The following is a 17,560-nucleotide window of genomic DNA, read 5'->3' on the forward strand; positions in this document are numbered from 1 at the left end:
AAAGAGAATTCCTTAAAACCGGTCGGGCTAATATTAATCAAAGAACAGCCTGCTAGTAGTTAAGTGACACCTATTACTTCCACCACAGTTATCTTGAACCTGCACCACATCAGAAACAAGTTTGCCCCTTCACAATAACGTCAGCCCTCCTCACGATCTCAGCCCTTTTCAGAACAACGACGGCCCCCCTTGCGAGTTCAGCCCCTAATTGAAGCTCAACCCCCTCGCGTCGGCATCATGTCTCAGCCCCCTTGCACCCCCCTCGAAGCTCAACCCCCTTCGCATCGGCGATAAAGCTCAGCCCCTCAGACGTAACCCTCAGACTAAATAAATAGCCTTTACAGGTGAAGAAACTGTATCAAGTACCAAGTTTTTTTTACGACATTCATGATTGAACATATTTGAGACACATGTTTTCATCTTTAAGTTCCAGCTCCTCATTCTTGTTCAAATTATATCTACTTTTTTTTTTTTTTCTCGTTCTACAGTTATGTATATATTGCATAATTCTTTATTTTTCTTTTGCAACCATTGGGGTTTATGCAAATTTGGTGGCTATTTATGTGAGGTTTTCCATTTTCATTAAACTTATGCTTGTTGAGAGTTCACCAGTAACCCAACCACCATTTTTTTAATATATAGATAATTGTAAATTTTATTAATAAATTTGTATTTTGTGCTATTGTTGCTGTTTTCTTCATGCAGTCTGGCTGCCTTTGAATCCCAAATATGTCTGCAACACTTTTTAGTTTCTATAAAGGAGACAAAGCTATGCCTTTTCATTTTGTAGGTTATGTTTTGAATTTCCTGGATTTCTATTTTTGCTTAGAATGTAAACTGCTTGGAATGTAAATATGTTGGTGTCGGACTGAGATTGGGGCGGTGCAAAGAGAGGCAGCGAGGAAGAGAGGAGCAGTGCAAAGAGAAGGAAGAGAGGGGCAGCAAGGAAGAGGAAGACGGAAAAGATGAAGGCTCCGTCGGCGTCGGGCTGAGATTGGGGTGTTGCAAACAGATAGAAGAGACTGAAGAGAGGGGCATACTCGAAGAGGAAGATGGAAGAGAAGGCTGCAAAATCTGAGTATATTTCCTCTTGATTCTCTGTGGTGGAGCCTATTCTAATTGCAGTACATTTCCTTACGTGGCAATAGTTGAATAGAAGGCTGCTTTTGTGCGATTTACAGCCCGACCGCTTAGAAGCGGTTCTGCCGAATAAAATACACTGAAGCAGCTCATGATGTTAAAAAACATAAAATAAAATTAAGAAGAACGGATTCTAAAATTGTTTTTTTTTTCTTTTTTTATAAAAAGGATGAGGTTTTAAATTCAGATTTTCTATTTAGAAAAATAGATCCTTTAGATTTCAAAATTGTTTCTCTATTCATGAATCAGTGTGTAAAATATAATTACATTACTTATTGCAAACCTATATTAATTACAAAAAAACTAAAAAAAAAAGTATTTTGTTCACACTAACTTATGTGAAATGTTTATGTTGATGAATGTTGACTTAATAAATTAACACTAAAAATAACTCCATTTTGATGGTGTTTAATGTTAATTTAGTCATATTGCCAACCTTATTATAATAAAGGGTAACTCCCAGAGAACCATACTACATGTTCACTAAGTATGGATTTGGATGCCTACCTATACTTGGACGTGGATCCAGTGTAAAATGCAGTCTGTTTGGATTAATATGGATTGGTACTCGAAAAAATTCAAATTTTTAAAATTTGAAAATCTGAGTATTTGGGTAGACTTTTTTTTTTTTTTAAATTTATTTTTTAAAAAATCCGAATACCTAGATTGTATCTAAAAACTTGAGTATCCAGATTTTTCGTTACTCATTTAATATATTCATACATATCTTGAATATAGGTAGGCAGATGATCTGATTATTGGTCCAAGTAAAATATGGTTCGATAATTGCCTCCAAAACTTGGCGTGTCTCGAATTAGGGAAAAAAAACTAGTCTAGATGAAAAGTGTTATGTAAAACTCATAACTACTTTCCTTTCGTGGTTTTTGACTTGCCTTATCTAAAACGTACATGAAAGGGTTTGTGTGAATAGTCCCATAATGAAACGAGTTAGTAATATGAAAGAGAAGTACGAATGAAGACTACCAACAAGTTGATGCAAGCTGCCGAGGAAAAGAAAAAGGACATAATGGCGAAAACCATACTCCCTCAATTAATTTGTAGTTTGGTACATTTTCTTTTTAATGTAATGAAAATGGTAACTTGGTCGGTGCCCTTTGCCATCAAAATAAATCACAAATTCAAGCCGGTGAAGGTGCCGACTCGAGCGCTGGTCACAAGTGTCACACTACGAGTGGTCTTCGACACATAATAATTGATTGTGGACTTTCTAGAAGGGCACTATGGTAAATCAATACCCAATATATATTCTTTTTCATTTTTTTATGTATATATAGGTATATTTTCTCTTGCGAGAGAATAATTCTTTCGCTATCACTTTCGAACTTTTTGTAAAGAAAAGAACCGTTAAAATTTAATAACTATTCCCGCTTAAGAGTATCATCTGCAGCGAATGTCCAGAGTTGACCGTAGCTCAAATTACTAAAATGCCTTGCTTCTTAGTAGCCCTCCATTCCATGAAATAGCATGTTATCATAAGTTGGCAAAAACAGAAAAAACACTAATGATGAACATGTTTCTTTCTTCTTGATATCATTCACTTTTCATCAAAATATCAATCTAAAATAATTCTCTCTGCCTTGACATGGAAGTGTTTTTTTTTTTCTTTTTTCTTTTTTATAAGTTATAGAAATCTCAATTTTATATAAAAGATAGTTCACTTCAATTTAATTTGAAATTAACTCCATTCTAAAGTGTGAGTTTTAGATTATAGACATTACGACTATTTTACATCTGGACATCGTATAGTTATTTATTACTGTAGCTATTTATTGATGTGCAAGCATCTGACCAATTTTGTTGAAACTCCTTGTTTAAATATAAGAATCGTTTTATTTTATCTCATTTTATCATTATAATTTTTTTAAATTTTTATATAAAATATAAAAAATAATTTAACTTTTTCAAATCTCAAAACAATAATAATATTAAAAAATAATATTTTAACAATATTTTATTTAACTTTTATCTTAACATTTCATCTCAACTTACTATCCAAATTACAAGAGATATAAATTAAAATCGATATAGATAACTATATTAAATGTTTTTATAGATAATATAGTATTAGGCCCTGATTGGTTACATAATATCTAAAATTTCATCTCAACTCATTTTTATAATTTTTTAAAATCTCTATACAAAATATAATAAATAATTTAACTTTTCAAATTTTAATACAAAATTAATATTAAAAAATTATGTTATAATAATATTTTATTAATTATTATTTAAAACATCTTATCTCATCTAATTTATGTAACCAAACGAACTCTTATTGTTAACTAACGTAATTTTACATGATTCGTTAAATCTATTTTACGATAAATATAATTTTACATATATTAATATTGTAACAAATTAAATTAATTTATGAATTTAATTTTATATAATTATTTTGTGATTAAAACACTTGTATGATCAAATTAGCTTACAAACTAACTAACGTAAAATTTATGTCGATTGTCGACTATTCGTTTTTTTAACAAAATTTGAGACTTCTCAAGCACGTAGGCCAAAATGTGAACAGAATGGTAATATCAGGTCAGACGAGTTTGTGTAAATTCGTCACCAAAACTCTTCTCTGAAGCCCATTTTGGTAATTTAAGTCAACAGTCATTATCTTTCAATTGTAGTTAGGGTGATTAGGATTTGGAAATGACGTATTACACTTGCCTGAAAGCACACTCCTCTCTCTCTCTCTACTGTATAGGAAGTGTAGAGAGAGAAAGGAAGATACGCATATGTGGGGATGAGTAAAGCAAAGACCATGTTGTTGTTGTTGTTGTAGTTAGGGTTATCTTTGAACTTAAAGCACAATAAAAGAAAAACTCATTAAAGAAATTGGAAAAAGCGACTCTCAGAGAGAGACACGGTACACAGAGAGAAGAGAGTATAAAAACTGGAGAGAGCGGAATGTTGGTACCCGTTTGAACTCGAATCGGAGGATCCGACAACGCAAGTCCGAGATCTCAGAAGATTGACCTCCCAGGTACGTTTCGATTTCAATGATCGCTCTTACATTGCTTCAAATGTTTCTGAGACTAGGGTTTTTGGCATGTGGTAAGCAGTCTTGTTTTTATTTCGTGTATTAATTCGTATATCTTTTTACATGCGCATGTTTTCTTTACCTGGGTTTGGGTTGCTTTTGCATTGGAATTTGGTTTTATGGTGTGAAGTCGATGTGAGGTTGTTTGTTTTGGCATTTGGGTGTGGACATTTATGCAGCCAGATCTGGGACTAATGTGATTGAATTTGCGACGTGCGTGGTTTCTATTTTAGCGCAAGAGCTTGACCCTGGGTGCTTTTGGTTTTTAAGTTGGGTATTGGGATTGAGATCTTTTGGCTATTTTTGGTAAGCTTTTTTGCTCAAAGCTATAGTGTGTTTTGCTCACCGGGCATTTAATTCTTAATTAAGACTCACCTAAGTAATCCATATGGTTTTGAAATGTGGGTTACTATAGTATGGCTCCCTTAATAGATTCGAATAATTAAAGTTTCTCGCTCTCTGACAACTTCAAATTGGTGTATAGCTTATGAGCTTTAGATTGCATTTACTTCACACTCGTAGTGGATGGGAAATTTGTTATTGTCTTTTCGATCGATTTACTGGTACCTGCATTGTGGTGAAAAAGTTGTGATTGAAAATTTGCAGGTTCTATGGTTTGATTAGGTGATTTTGCTGAAGTACATCTGGGTGTATGAATAATTTACGGAAGGGATAACCTGGAGCAGGGGTAAGATGCAGTCTGATATGGCACTTGATTATGCTGTGTTCCAATTGTCGCCAAAGCACTCACGGTGAGGATAACCTGATGCTGGATTGTAGTTTTCTATTTCGTTTTATCTTTCTTTTCATATAGTATTGATATGCGGATGTATTACTTTTCCTATCTGGGCAGATGTGAGTTGTTTGTCTCGAGTAATGGAAACACCGAGAAGCTTGCATCAGGATTAGTGAAGCCATTTGTGACCCATTTAAAGGTTGCGGAAGAGCAGGTTGCGCTTGCAGTTCAGACAATTAAGCTTGAAGTTGAGAATCACAAACATGCTGAGACGTGGTTCACAAAAGGAACACTTGAAAGGTAACATACCTATGTTGACATTTGAAACAATTTTTACCTGTCCTTTGAATTTTTGCCCTTTCTACATAAAATGTTTTTCAGGTTTTCTCTTTGACTTCTCGGGAATTTATTCTCCAGGTTTGTCCGGTTTGTTAGTACACCAGAGGTCTTGGAGATGGTGAACAAGTTTGATGCAGAGATGTCTCAGTTGGAAGCAGCCCGTAGAATATATTCTCAAGTAAAAACCACAATTCAAATTAGAGAACCAATGTGCTAATAGTTGGAATACCATTAGTTTGATTACTGAATTTGTAAACTTACTTTATGTCAGGGTGCTGGAGATCAGCAATCTGGTGCATTAGGTATGTTTTGTTTCTTGCTCTTTACAATAGTCAGTTGATTTTCTGTATAGAATCCTGTCTAACAAGGCATTTAGTATGTACCTTTGCCATTTTTATATGTACAATTAGAAGCTAGTATGTCTGAAGTTAAGGTTTTAGATTTTTCCATTTTGTGATTTGCTTGTAGAGTTTGGAGATCAACACCTGTACCTTGCAAAAACAAGGTATCAGTCTTTTGCTAGAATTGTATTGCAGAAGTTAGTAGAGAGTAAACTAAAGCCATGACTTTTGTTATAGGAAACAGCATTTTCATCTTCAGTACAATGTCAGAAAATTGAAAGAAAAAAAAAAGGACATGTCCTTTGGACTGAGCAATGCCCATTGGTTGTTACTGTAAGCCTTGATATTTCCTTGGAGCTTTGGGGTCTGCTGGCAATAAGTCAGTTTCATTGGGCCCAGTGCACCTGTTGGGAGTTGGGCATTGAGAGGGAGATTTTGGTCTCTCATTTCCCTGGAATATTCACAAGTTTTGATTTGCCTGGGCTAGTAGATATCCGGAATTTTTTTGAAGCATGTTATGTTGGAATTGTCCAGCCAAACCTGCATTCTTTTTGAAGCACGAGTAATTAATATGCTGACATGGTTTTGGACAATATGCTCCAGGTGGGGATGCTACAGGAGCGACAAGGGCAGCAGATGCAACAAAGTAATACTTTCTTTTCCTTTTTTTGCCCAACGTTTATTTAAATCAATACGACCAATGTGCTACCTAAGTTTTCACTTTGGAACACGATTTTGACTTCTTTGGGTTTCATCTTATGCTGCAAAATGTTGTTTAGTCAATTGCACTTTCCCTTTAGATATCATTCTTTGGAGATGGCTTTGATGTTCAAATTATTTAAAACTAGAGGTTGCCTTCTAGCAGTGACTGAGTTCTTAGGCTGGATTCTGCAATGTTGCAATGATGCTATGAAGCCTTGATTGGTTTGATTAGTTGGTCTTCGATATTTGGGAACTTAGGAATTGCCGTGTCTATCTGGTCATGGAATTTCTAAGATTTGTTGTTACAGCATGTTATTTTGATTATACATTCACTCCGACGTGTTTGCTTTTTAATTTTTGTTTTGGCATGTTCACCTTTTAGCAGGAAGGAGCTTCTGAGGGCTATCGATGTGCGGCTTCTTGCGGTTAGGCAGGACTTGACCAGCGCTTGTACTCGTGCATCAGCTGCTGGTTTTAACCCTGATTCAGTCTCTGAACTGCAGCATTTTGCAGATCAGTTCGGCGCGCATCGCTTGAAGTAAGACCTCTATCTTCAACTTTATGTCTCGAGATCCCCCCCCCCCCCCCCCCACCCCCCCCAAAAAAAAAAAAAAAAAACACACACACACACACACCAAAAACATAAAAATCGGCTGTGTGTGTGGCATCAAGTGAACCCAGCTTTTCTTTTCCAACACAAAAGGAAAGAGAAACAAATTTTTTTAACTTGAAAAATCATACTTGCAAGGAAGTGTGAAACACACCCTCTACACCGCGACTTGGCAGGATTTGGTTTACATGACAAGTTTAAAAACTAAATCTCTTGCAAATCAAATCCTGCTCCACACCGGCTGGCAAGTAGATTTACTCTTTTAACTTCTCTCTCTGGATTAAAATATCTCCACAAACTGCAGAAAGTGCACCGAGGAAGTTGGCTACTGTCATACCAATGTCAAGTGGTGAGGACATTGGATAGCCACAACATGTCTTATTCTAAAGGGCTTAAAATGAGACAAAAGTATATAACGTAAAATTGGCTTTATTTACTGGGGATCCTTCTACATGTCCCACCATTTTGTCTTTGTATTTTATAGAGAGATCATTAGCAAGTTTGCCTAGTTTCTAACTTATCCATAAAATTCTGCCCATTGGGACTAGATTTTCTCTGATAATAGCTCATAATTCCTTAGATTATCCTCACCTATTGTTTCCTCTTCACTGCACCACTCAATGCGTCGTGCATTTGAAGGATTTTGTGACGCTTTTCTACCCAACCAGTTTGCCTATGTGGTCAAACCAAGTAGAAACCTTGTTGTAGTTGTCTGTTTTTGGTAAGGAGTTTTACCTTATTCGTTGCATCGTCAACTAATTTTTGGTATAGACAGTCTCTTTTGAAACAGCTCATGTTTTGGTGGTTTTTTGGATGCTAAGATGGTTTGTTATCATTTAACACAATTCTGGTTTGGTTGTGTGCCTTTTGCATTGATTCCAGATGTGTTTCTCGTCAAATGGTCAAGTTTTTGAATGGTGGAAGTAGCTCTCATCGCTGTTTTTTTAGCTATAAAAAAATGTGTTATTTTTCAGAAGATCATTATCATTTTGATGAGTTTGATAATGGATTTTTATCTTATGGAAGTGACAATGATGTTACCCAAATTGAGGGTCTATGGCCCCAAACAATCTTGAGAAATGGAAACTAACCATGCAACCTGAAGATATACCCGTTAAAATGGGCTGGCCTGACTGCAAATCAGATCTGTCAGATGGGCATAATGGGAAAGCACTGTGCAATCATATATATTTCGGGTCACTTTAATCTGCATGGGCTGTAGTTTTTGTTCTTGTTTTCAATGGTTGGTGCTTAGCCCACCACAAGTTTTCAGAATCAGATTTTGGGTTTTTTTAATTGAGGTAAGTGGGTCCATCCTTGAATTGACCAATCTCTTTCCTGCTGCTTTGCTCCTTTTCTTTATTTTGTTTGTGGGTTCATCAAGGTGTTGTATGCGCGACAAACATGGGAGTCTAATCCCATTTTGGAGTCCAACTTTTTATACGTGCCAAAAGTTACCACAGCTCACAAAAACCCAATGTAGCATTGGGTCTTAATGGGATTTTGCCATTTGGTTCATGTTGGGCCCAATGCAAAAGGTGGTTAAAAAAAATGAAACAAAGTAAAAATAGAAAGAAAATGTAGAAAATTGAAGATAAAAAATAAAAATAGTTTAATGTATACACCACGACCTTCCAACATATTCGTCCAAATGGACGGTGATTAAAAATAAAAAAAATTAATAGTTGAATCTTTGTGCAGCGAAGCTTGCACCAAATTTATCTCACTGTACCAGAGAAGACCGGACCTACTCAGCTCATGGAAGCCAGGTGTCAGCGATCGACGCGTCAGATCATCGACAGGGTCCGACATGTCAATCGATGAACCCACGGACAACACAACTGGGTCCCACTACGAACACCACCCAGCCGGTGAAGACCAACTACAACAACGTACGTACCACCTTAACCAATCGCTGGCCTCCACTTATCAACAGCCCAAGGCCCTTGCCGCCGCCTTCCCCGCCCGACCCGACCTCAACGAGAAAAAGGAACTCAGGGACGAACCGAACCAGCCAGAGCCCGATGCGCGGAACGACAAGAAAGAGGAGGCTCCGACCGAGTCTTCTTCCATTGCGGGGAGTCAACCCGCTAGGCGGCTCAGCGTGCAGGACCGCATCAACCTCTTCGAGAACAAGCAGAAAGAGAATTCGGGTGGCAAACCCATCGTGGGGAAGCCTGTGGAGCTGCGGAGGCTCTCGTCCGACATTTCGTCTGGGCCTGCGGTGGCAGAGAAGGCTGTTTTGAGAAGATGGAGCGGCGCGAGCGACATGAGCATTGACTTGAGTGCGGAGAAGAAGGATGTAGAGAGCCCTTTGTGTACGCCATCGTATGCTTCTTCTGTTTCTCATTCGCAGGATAAGTCGAATAATATTTTTTCTGGTGCATTCGACGATAAGCACCGGAAGGGTTTGAACAACACTCAGTGCTCGTCTAAGGTTGATTTAAAGAGTGGTTCTGATAGAGATGATGATGTTGGTTTGAGAGATCAAACTGAAGTCCACGGCTTGGTTAGTGGGATTTCGGATAAAGAGGAAGAGGTGGGATCAAAGGTGCGGACAAATTGGAAGGATCAAGCACGATCTCAAGACCAATTCAGAACTCTTACCGGTAGAGCAGAGCCTGCTGAGGTGAATGACCCAGTGGTTTCCAAGGAGAAGTTAAAAGTTTCTTTGGGTCACGAAGAGAGTGTTGGTGGGGTTAAAGGTCAAGCGGTTATTGAGGCTCAGCCGAGAGGCCTTTCTACCCGGACTGAGGTTTTTGGAACGAAGAATCAGGTTGTAACTTTTGCAAACAAGCCAGGGGATGGCACATATGATGGTGGATTTGTCAGTAGAGCGGAAGATTCTGAATTGGGAGATCAGGCGGTGTCTCTGTCACGTTCTAGGGGTTCTCAGAGTCATTCCCGCTCTTTTTCAGTACAGGTTGACGGTGGTAGTGGGCTAAAACTCAAGGAAACTCCATTGGCTCAGCCCAAAGGACTGGAGAGTGATCAGTTGGATCCTCAGCCCAAGTGGAGATCTTATACAGGAGAAGTTGAGGAGATTGGTAAGAAAGAATTGCGGTTATCAGATACGAGACAAACCAAAGTGGAAGATTCTGGAGTCCAGAGCATGAAGATTCAGAAACCATTTTCTTCTGGTCGTGAGCCGATTAAGAAAACTCAGGGTAGGAAGGATGAAATTGGTCTTGCTCATGAAAACAGCAACTTGGATTATTCTGGTAAAAAAGTTTCAGATACGAGAGAGAGTTTTTCTACAACTTCAACAATGCCATTGGAGAAAGATCAGAGAGTTAGGCAGTCTAAGGGAAATCAGGAGCTCAATGATGAACTGAAAATGAAGGCTAATGAGCTTGAAAAGCTTTTTGCAGAGCACAAGCTTCGGGTTCCTGGGGATCAGTCTAGTTCTGCACGGAGAAACAAGCTTGATGACAAACAGATGGAGCAGGCAGCAAGTTTGCAGTACAGAAAACGGGCAGCAGCAGAGATTACTCCTATGCAATTGCCGAACAAAAACTCGGTCATTGAGGAAGCTGGGAGTACCAATCAAATGGCAAAGTTCAATACTCCTAGTCCGCTGAAGAAGGTGGTAGATAATCAGGATTATGGCAATACACTTGGGAAGAATTTTTCTGAAACTATTATTACAGAAGATTCCAGAGGAAAATCCTATGAGAGGTACATGCAGAAAAGAGATGCTAAACTGAGGGAAGATTGGAATTCTAAAAGATCAGAAAAGGAAGCCAAGATGAAGTCTATGCAGGATAACCTGGAGTGGAGCAGAGCTGAGATGAAGGCCAAGTTTTCTGCCTCTGCCGAGAAACAAGATTCATTTACTAATGCTAGTCGGCGTGCAGAGAAACTCAGATCTTTGAATTTTCGATCAAATATGAAAAGGGAGCAGGTACTCTTATTGTAGTTATGTTTTTATGAAGTTAGCAACAAACCTGACTACCAGTAGAATTTTTTTTACTGTATTTTTGGTATCCTAAAGCCATATTTTGATTCTTAATTTGTTCTCTTGACCAATCAGATAAGATTTTCCTTTTTATAGCACCCAATAAATTCTTTTCAAATTGAAGATGACGAGGACCTTTCTAAAGTTCCTGGGCTGAAACTTTATGGACAGGACAAAATTTTCAATGAGTCATCTGTTGGGGATGTTGCATCCAGAAGTGCTCAAACAAAGAAGCTTTTGCCTAATAGAAACTTGTCTTCGTCTACCCCCCGCACCACATCCAATTCAGTTCCACGGTCATCATCCAAAATTTCTAATACCAGTTTTGGGAAGCGAAGGATGCAATCAGAAAATCCTCTTGCGCAGTCAGTTCCGAACTTCTCGGATTTTAGGAAAGAAAACACAAAGCCTTCTTCTGGAGTCAGCAAAACAACCACCCGCCCACAGGCTAGAAACTTTGGCCGCAGCAAGAGTACCAATGAAGATGTACCAAATGCCAAGGAAGAGAAGCCACGTCGGTCCCAGACCTTGAGAAAAAGCTTTGGTAATCCAGTAGAGTTTAAGGATTTGTCCCCCCTGAACTCTGACAACTCTGTTTTGGCTCCACTAAAATTTGATAGAGAGCAGATTGAACATAGCTCGTATGAGAAATCTCCAAAGAATGCTGATTCAAAGCCTTTTCTCAGGAAGGGTAATGGCATAGGTCCTGGTGTTGGAGCTAGTTTTGCCAAGTTGAAAGCTTCAGTGCCATCTGAAAGTTTGGAAAATGATGAAGAGTTTGAGGAATCAGTCTTTGAGGCAGAAGATTCTGTGGATATGGCCAAGGAGGAAGAAGAGGAAGAGCTTGAAACCATTCAGGTTAAAGATCATGCTGGCATGGATAATGGAAAAACAAGACTGAGCCAGGAATCTGACAATTCAACTAATTCTGAGTCTGAAATTGATGATTCCGTGAGATCTCTTTCTCAGGTGGATCCTACTTCTGTCGCTGAACTGCCTGCTACGGAGCCTTCAACTTTTCATGGTGTGCGGTCCTTGCAGGCTTCGCCAGGTGGAAGCCCTGTCTCATGGAACTCACGCTTGAATCATCCATTTTCATTTCCACATGAAACGTCTGATATTGATGCTTCTGTCGATTCTCCAATTGGGAGTCCTGCCTCCTGGAATTCACATAGTCTTACCCAATCTGAGGCTGATGCAGCTCGAATGCGAAAGAAATGGGGAACTGCTCAGAAGCCTATTGTTGTTGCTAATTCATCCCACAATCAGTCTCGTAAAGATGTGACGAAAGGGTTCAAAAGGTTATTGAAATTTGGGAGGAAAAGTCGTGGGACTGAGAGTTTGGTTGACTGGATCTCTGCGACAACTTCAGAAGGAGATGATGATGCAGAAGATGGGCGGGATGCAGCCAATCGGTCCTCAGAAGACTTGAGGAAGTCAAGAATGGGATTCTCACAGGGCCATCCTTCTGATGACAGCTTCATTGAGAGTGAATTCAATGAACAGGGTAACCTATGTTCTTTTTTGTTGTTTCTCATTGTATTCTTTTGGGAATTTTTTGTTGATAACATGCCCGCTTATATGGTATTAAGTTTCAATTGGTACTCTGTTAAATGATACCTGCCTCATGCAACTGCTTCCAACTTTTAGTTTATCGTCCGCATCTTGCAAATGATTGAGACTCTTTAGTTTCATTTTTCAGTTCAAGCCTTGCAAAGCTCTATCCCAGTACCTCCGTCAAACTTCAAACTTAGGGATGACCATATGTCTGGAAGCTCCTTAAAAGGTACGGTCAATCAGCAATAGTCTTGTTTTATACCATTTATCATATTTTTCTTAGCAGTAATGTTATCAATGGGATAGGGCTGAAGAAATTGTTTCTGTTAGAGGTGACACATGATCAGAATTATATATCTGAAATGAAATCCTTCCATTTGATTGTCAAAAAAATCGCCGAGAATTTTCCTGACAATGATACTCTTTTAAATTTTAATCTTACAGCTTCAAGATCGTTTTTCTCGCTCTCAACTTTTCGAAGCAAGGGAAGTGATTCAAAGCTTAGATAAAATTACCTCTGAGAGGATTGACCAGAGGCAGAGCAAATTTGTTGGGTTATCGGAAAGGGTAGGGTGTAAAGGATTATGAGATATGCACAAGCTTGAGGTAAGGACAATACGAATATTTGTAGAAGATCTAGAATGGACCATGTATACCTTCTTTGGATTCATGAGGCCTTCCTCATGGTTTAGTTGGTGATATGATAGCGTGTTAAAATATTTTGTATATGTTACTGAAAGAAGAGTCACCTATTTTTTTGTTGAAATTTTGTGAATGCTTGTAATCAATTTACGTCAGAGTTCTTTATGCCTTTTGAATTCTGTTGGGAATGATAGGCACTTACAGTTGAAAGTGAACTAGAGTTGGAATATGAACGTTCTAACTGGTGATGATGTGTACGTTGATGTTTTGAGGATTGATTTTCGGTTGTCAATGCCTCCTAGATGCCTGTTCTGTTGATAGTTTCACCGGGTTGGAATGTCCTTGTGGATTATCTTCTGATTTGGACTTCAGATCGAAAGCCGCCTAGTGTAGTGTATAAACATAGATAGGACCGTGATATACTTGGTTGTTTTCGTCTTAGTGCCACTGATGCTCTCTCATTGAATCCCTCTGCCTACTATGCATTGCTTGCTTGGCAACAAAATAATTGTTCCTCTCAAACTTTATGGGAACAGTACATTGAAGGTGCAGTACTTATAATCATGAATAGAAGTGTAGCATTACAAATTGCAATTCAATAAACTGGGTGGAGACTTCCAATCAAAAATAAAAATGAACCTAACAGGAGACTGACCTCTATTCTTATAGGGCTGGCTGCTCGGTGTATTTGTGCTTGCAAGTTGCAAGAAAGAGGATCCAAGCTGGAGAGCAAGAGCACGTGCGAAATGCTCAGCTCTTGGATCTGATATTATCTAGCATGTGCCCTGCTTCTCCAGCATGGCTCAACCTCTCCCTATCTCCCTTTCCTTCCGTTTTAATCCTATGAGAATTGGCAAAAAGGCTTCGACCATATGCAGAAGGCTTTATTGGTAGATTTTAAACAAGAAATGGTCGAATGCTATGGGATACATGTGAGCAATTATTACAAAGGGCTTGCGAGTGGTTGATCTTGTGGTTTACTGATAAACTAAGAATTTATAAAGTTTTTTCTTCAAGAAGAAAATAAACGCATGTTGTACCAAACAAACTTTGGTGAAGTGACCGTTGAAGTTTGGCTGCCAACATACGAATTAACGAAGAGGCCAAAGCATTAACAATTCCAGGGAAATGTGAAGCCTACCAATGCATGCATAGAGTATGAAATGAACCCCATTTTGTTTTTTTAGTTGGTGAAGTAAGAGTAGCTCTTTGGTAGAAGTTGAATGGAATTGAAAATATCATAATCTAGGAGACTCCCAAGACTTCGTAATAGCCACATCAGAACGACGGAAGAACGGGAAAGACATATCGCATCAACCCTCGGTGACTTCTCCTCATGGTTTACCTGTGGGGTGAAAAAAAAAATCAGTGAATGGTTCGGTCTGGTACTATAATCCATTAATTCTAATATTAAAATCGGTCCGATTACAATCATTTTTCTATACTAATACCATAATCTACTAATATTATACTAAAATCGGACCAAACCGAGTCAGAACCGATAAAACTGAAAGTACCAGTTTAGGAATGTAATTAGTGTAACATCGGTTCTTCAAATTTCACAACCGATGTATACTAATTTGGTTCTAAAATATATTCAAAATCAAACCGAATTGGACGGTTAACCTATGGTTTAACATCAATATTCACAACTATATGAAACATTCCACCTCCCACAATCACTATTGTGCGAAACATTCTCGTTTCGAGAATTCCCCCAATCACGTACACATTGCACGTACCCCTTTGAACTTCTATGACCTTCTCACTCCTCGTGTACCAACTTTGTTCGGAAAATAAAAATGGATGCATAAAAGTAGTAGCCCCTGTTAGCACACCAGAATGCTTTGCATCACAACACTCACCTCCACAACAGAATTGCACACAGCAGACATGCAAAACCTGTGTGATGCCACCTCAGAATATTAGATGGTTATATACGGAACTTCTAAAAACTTCTTGTAAAATCATTTGGTATCTGATTTCCTCTCTATAAATATTGTAGAGCACAGTGTGCTAAATATGGAAAAAGATATACTCTGTAATACCAGTTTTGAAATGGTTTACGCCCTTTGAGGCATTTCATCAAATGTCTTCAGCTCATAGTGTCAACCCATTTCTCTTCATGGTATCGAGAACCAAATAGGACCCCTGTCCATTTTTTTTTCTCTTCTGATCCATCATGGCTCCTGCTTCTTCATAACCGAATCCTTCCCTCACCAATTCTGCTGCTAATCTCATCACAGTAAAACTCTCTCATGACAATTTTCCCCTTTGGAAAGCTCAACTCCTTGCCTTCCTCAAAAGCCATCAACTCTATCCTTATGTCGATGGCTCTTTTCCCCTTCCTCCTGCTTCTATTGATGATAAACCGAATGATGCTCATAGTTCTTGGCTTTTACAAGATCAAATGATTATTTATGCACTTTATTCCTCTCTCACCAACACTATTCTTTCTCAGGTTGTTGATTGCAAAACTTCTCATGAAATTTGGACCACTCTCACCAATCTGTATTCGGCTCAATCTACCGCTCATCTCATGCAAACACAATACCAATTGGCCACACTGAAAAAAAAAAGGCTCAAATGCTATTTCGGTTTATTTTAACAAAGCCAAAGCGTTATCCTCCTCTCTCTCCTCTGTTGGTCATCCTCTTTCTCCTCGTACATTTATCGTTTATCTCTTGGCTGGTTTGGGAACAAATTATGAATTAGTTGTTTCCTCCATAACAACCAGACTCGAACCATCATCCATTTCTCAGGTTTACAGCTATCTACTAAACCATGAGTCACGGCTTGCTCATCAGACTCACACCACTCTCTCTGATGTAATTTTAGTCAATTTCGTCCACCTTCAAATTTCCCCAATCGTGGTCGTGGTAGAGGCTATCGTCGGGGTTGTGGAGCAGCTCGCACTCCTGCTTCAGGCTCTCCCACTTTCTTTTCTTCTCAAAATCAAAATAAACCCACATGCCGAATCTGTACTCGGGTTGGTCTCTGCATTCCAGTGTTATCATCGTTTCACTCATAACTATCAGCCTTCCCCACCTTCATCTCTCACTGCAAATTACACTTTTGTTCCAAGTTCCTCATCCACGTCCTGGTTTCCAGACTCAGCAGCTACGAACCATTTCACCGCTGATTTCTCCAACTTAAATTTGGAATGCACACCGTATACTGGATCTGATCAAGTGCATATTGGCGATGGGTCTTCTCTTCCCATACAAAACACTGGTGCTGGCCTTCTTCCAACACCCACTGGCAAATTTCTTCTTCGTCATTTAATTCATGTTCCTTCCATTTCTAAAAATTTATTATCTGTCTGCCAATTTTGTCTTGATAATTCTGTTTTCTTTGAATTTAATTCATCTGGTTTTCTGGTGAAGGATTTGATACCCGGGAAACACTTCTTCATGGCCTTGTTAAGAATGGCTTGTACGTACTTCCAACAAATGATAAGTCTATTTCCGAAGTCACTGGTTCAACTCAACATCAAGCCTTAATTGGAGAAAGGACTACCCCTCAAATTTGGCATTCCCATTTAGGACACCCTTCTCCACGTATCACTTCCTTTACTATTAGTCAGAATAATCTACCCACCACCTCTACCTCTCAATTCCTGCTTTGTAATGCTTGTCTTCAAGTAAAGTCTCATACCTTTCCTCATCCTCTCTCATCTTTTAGATCACATCATGCATTTCAACTTTATTTTTAGATGTTTGGGGACCGGCGCCTGTGCTATCCTTTAATGGTTTTAGATTTTATTTTTCCATTGTTGATGACTTTACTAAATACATTTGGTGTTTTCCTTTACAAATCTGAAGTGTCTACCATTTTTTTAACTTCCATTAAATTTGTGCAAAATACCTTTTCTAAAAACATCATTGTTGTACAAACAGATTGGGATGGAGAATTCGGTCCCTTTCACTCTCTTCTTCTTAAATTTGGTATCTGTCATCGCATTACATGTCCCTACTCTCACGCTCAAAATAGTAGTGTCGAGAGGCGTCATCGTCATATTGTAGAAACTGGGCTATCTCTTCTTGCCCAGTCCTCGGCTCTATCAAAATTTTGGGCTGAGGCATTTCAAACTGCAACCTTCCTCATAAATAGGATGCCTACCCCTATCTTAAAAAATAACTCTCCCTTTCAAGCCTTGTTTAAGCAAAAACTAGATTATAAATTTTTGAGAATTTTTGGTTGTGCATGTTGGCCTAATCTTCGTCCTTTTAATCGTTATAAAATGGATATGCGATCTCAACTATGTGTCTTCATAGGCTACAGCTTAAATCATAAAGGCTATAATTGCTTGCACCTTCCTACTGGTCGCATTTATGTCTCTTGAGATGTACGCTTTGACGAAACACATTTTCCATTTTTTGTCACTCGCATTTCATCTCCTACTTCTATTTCTAATCCACACCTTCAAACATCCATTCCAATCCTACGGCCCGATACACCTCCACCT

General features: G+C 38.6%; 1 protein-coding gene across 5 annotated transcripts; it reads left to right on the forward strand.

Moving 5' to 3' along the window:
- Positions 1–3,821: 3,821 nt before the first annotated feature.
- Positions 3,822–13,307, forward strand: LOC122300892. 5 transcript variants are annotated; one of them, XM_043111850.1, is made up of 12 exons: positions 3,822–4,150; positions 4,387–4,513; positions 4,814–4,959; positions 5,061–5,243; positions 5,361–5,460; positions 5,554–5,584; positions 6,227–6,269; positions 6,708–6,863; positions 8,637–10,839; positions 10,990–12,400; positions 12,596–12,679; positions 12,895–13,307. In XM_043111850.1, the coding sequence occupies exons 3-12, from the start codon at positions 4,901–4,903 to the stop codon at positions 12,957–12,959; spliced, it is 4,335 nt and encodes a 1,444-aa protein (XP_042967784.1). In that variant the 5' UTR covers positions 3,822–4,150; positions 4,387–4,513; positions 4,814–4,900; the 3' UTR covers positions 12,960–13,307. The 5 variants fall into 5 exon arrangements, with proteins under 5 accessions (XP_042967784.1, XP_042967783.1, XP_042967785.1 ...); XM_043111849.1 differs by lacking the exon at positions 4,387–4,513; XM_043111851.1 differs by lacking the exon at positions 4,387–4,513 and having other exon boundaries at positions 4,832–4,959.
- Positions 13,308–17,560: the final 4,253 nt, after the last annotated feature.

This window comes from Carya illinoinensis, chromosome 2 (genome assembly GCF_018687715.1).
Source record: "Carya illinoinensis cultivar Pawnee chromosome 2, C.illinoinensisPawnee_v1, whole genome shotgun sequence".
Classification (NCBI taxonomy): Eukaryota; Viridiplantae; Streptophyta; class Magnoliopsida; order Fagales; family Juglandaceae; genus Carya; species Carya illinoinensis.

Excerpts from the sequence above, each read along its gene's own strand:
- LOC122300892 (XM_043111850.1), top strand. The coding sequence starts at position 4,901 with ATGCAGTCTGATATGGCACTTGATTATGCTGTGTTCCAATTGTCGCCA. Across the intron at positions 4,960-5,060 it reads TTGTCGCCAAAGCACTCACG|ATGTGAGTTGTTTGTCTCGA; the intron begins GTGAGGATAACC and ends CTATCTGGGCAG. Across the intron at positions 5,461-5,553 it reads CCCGTAGAATATATTCTCAA|GGTGCTGGAGATCAGCAATC; the intron begins GTAAAAACCACA and ends ACTTTATGTCAG.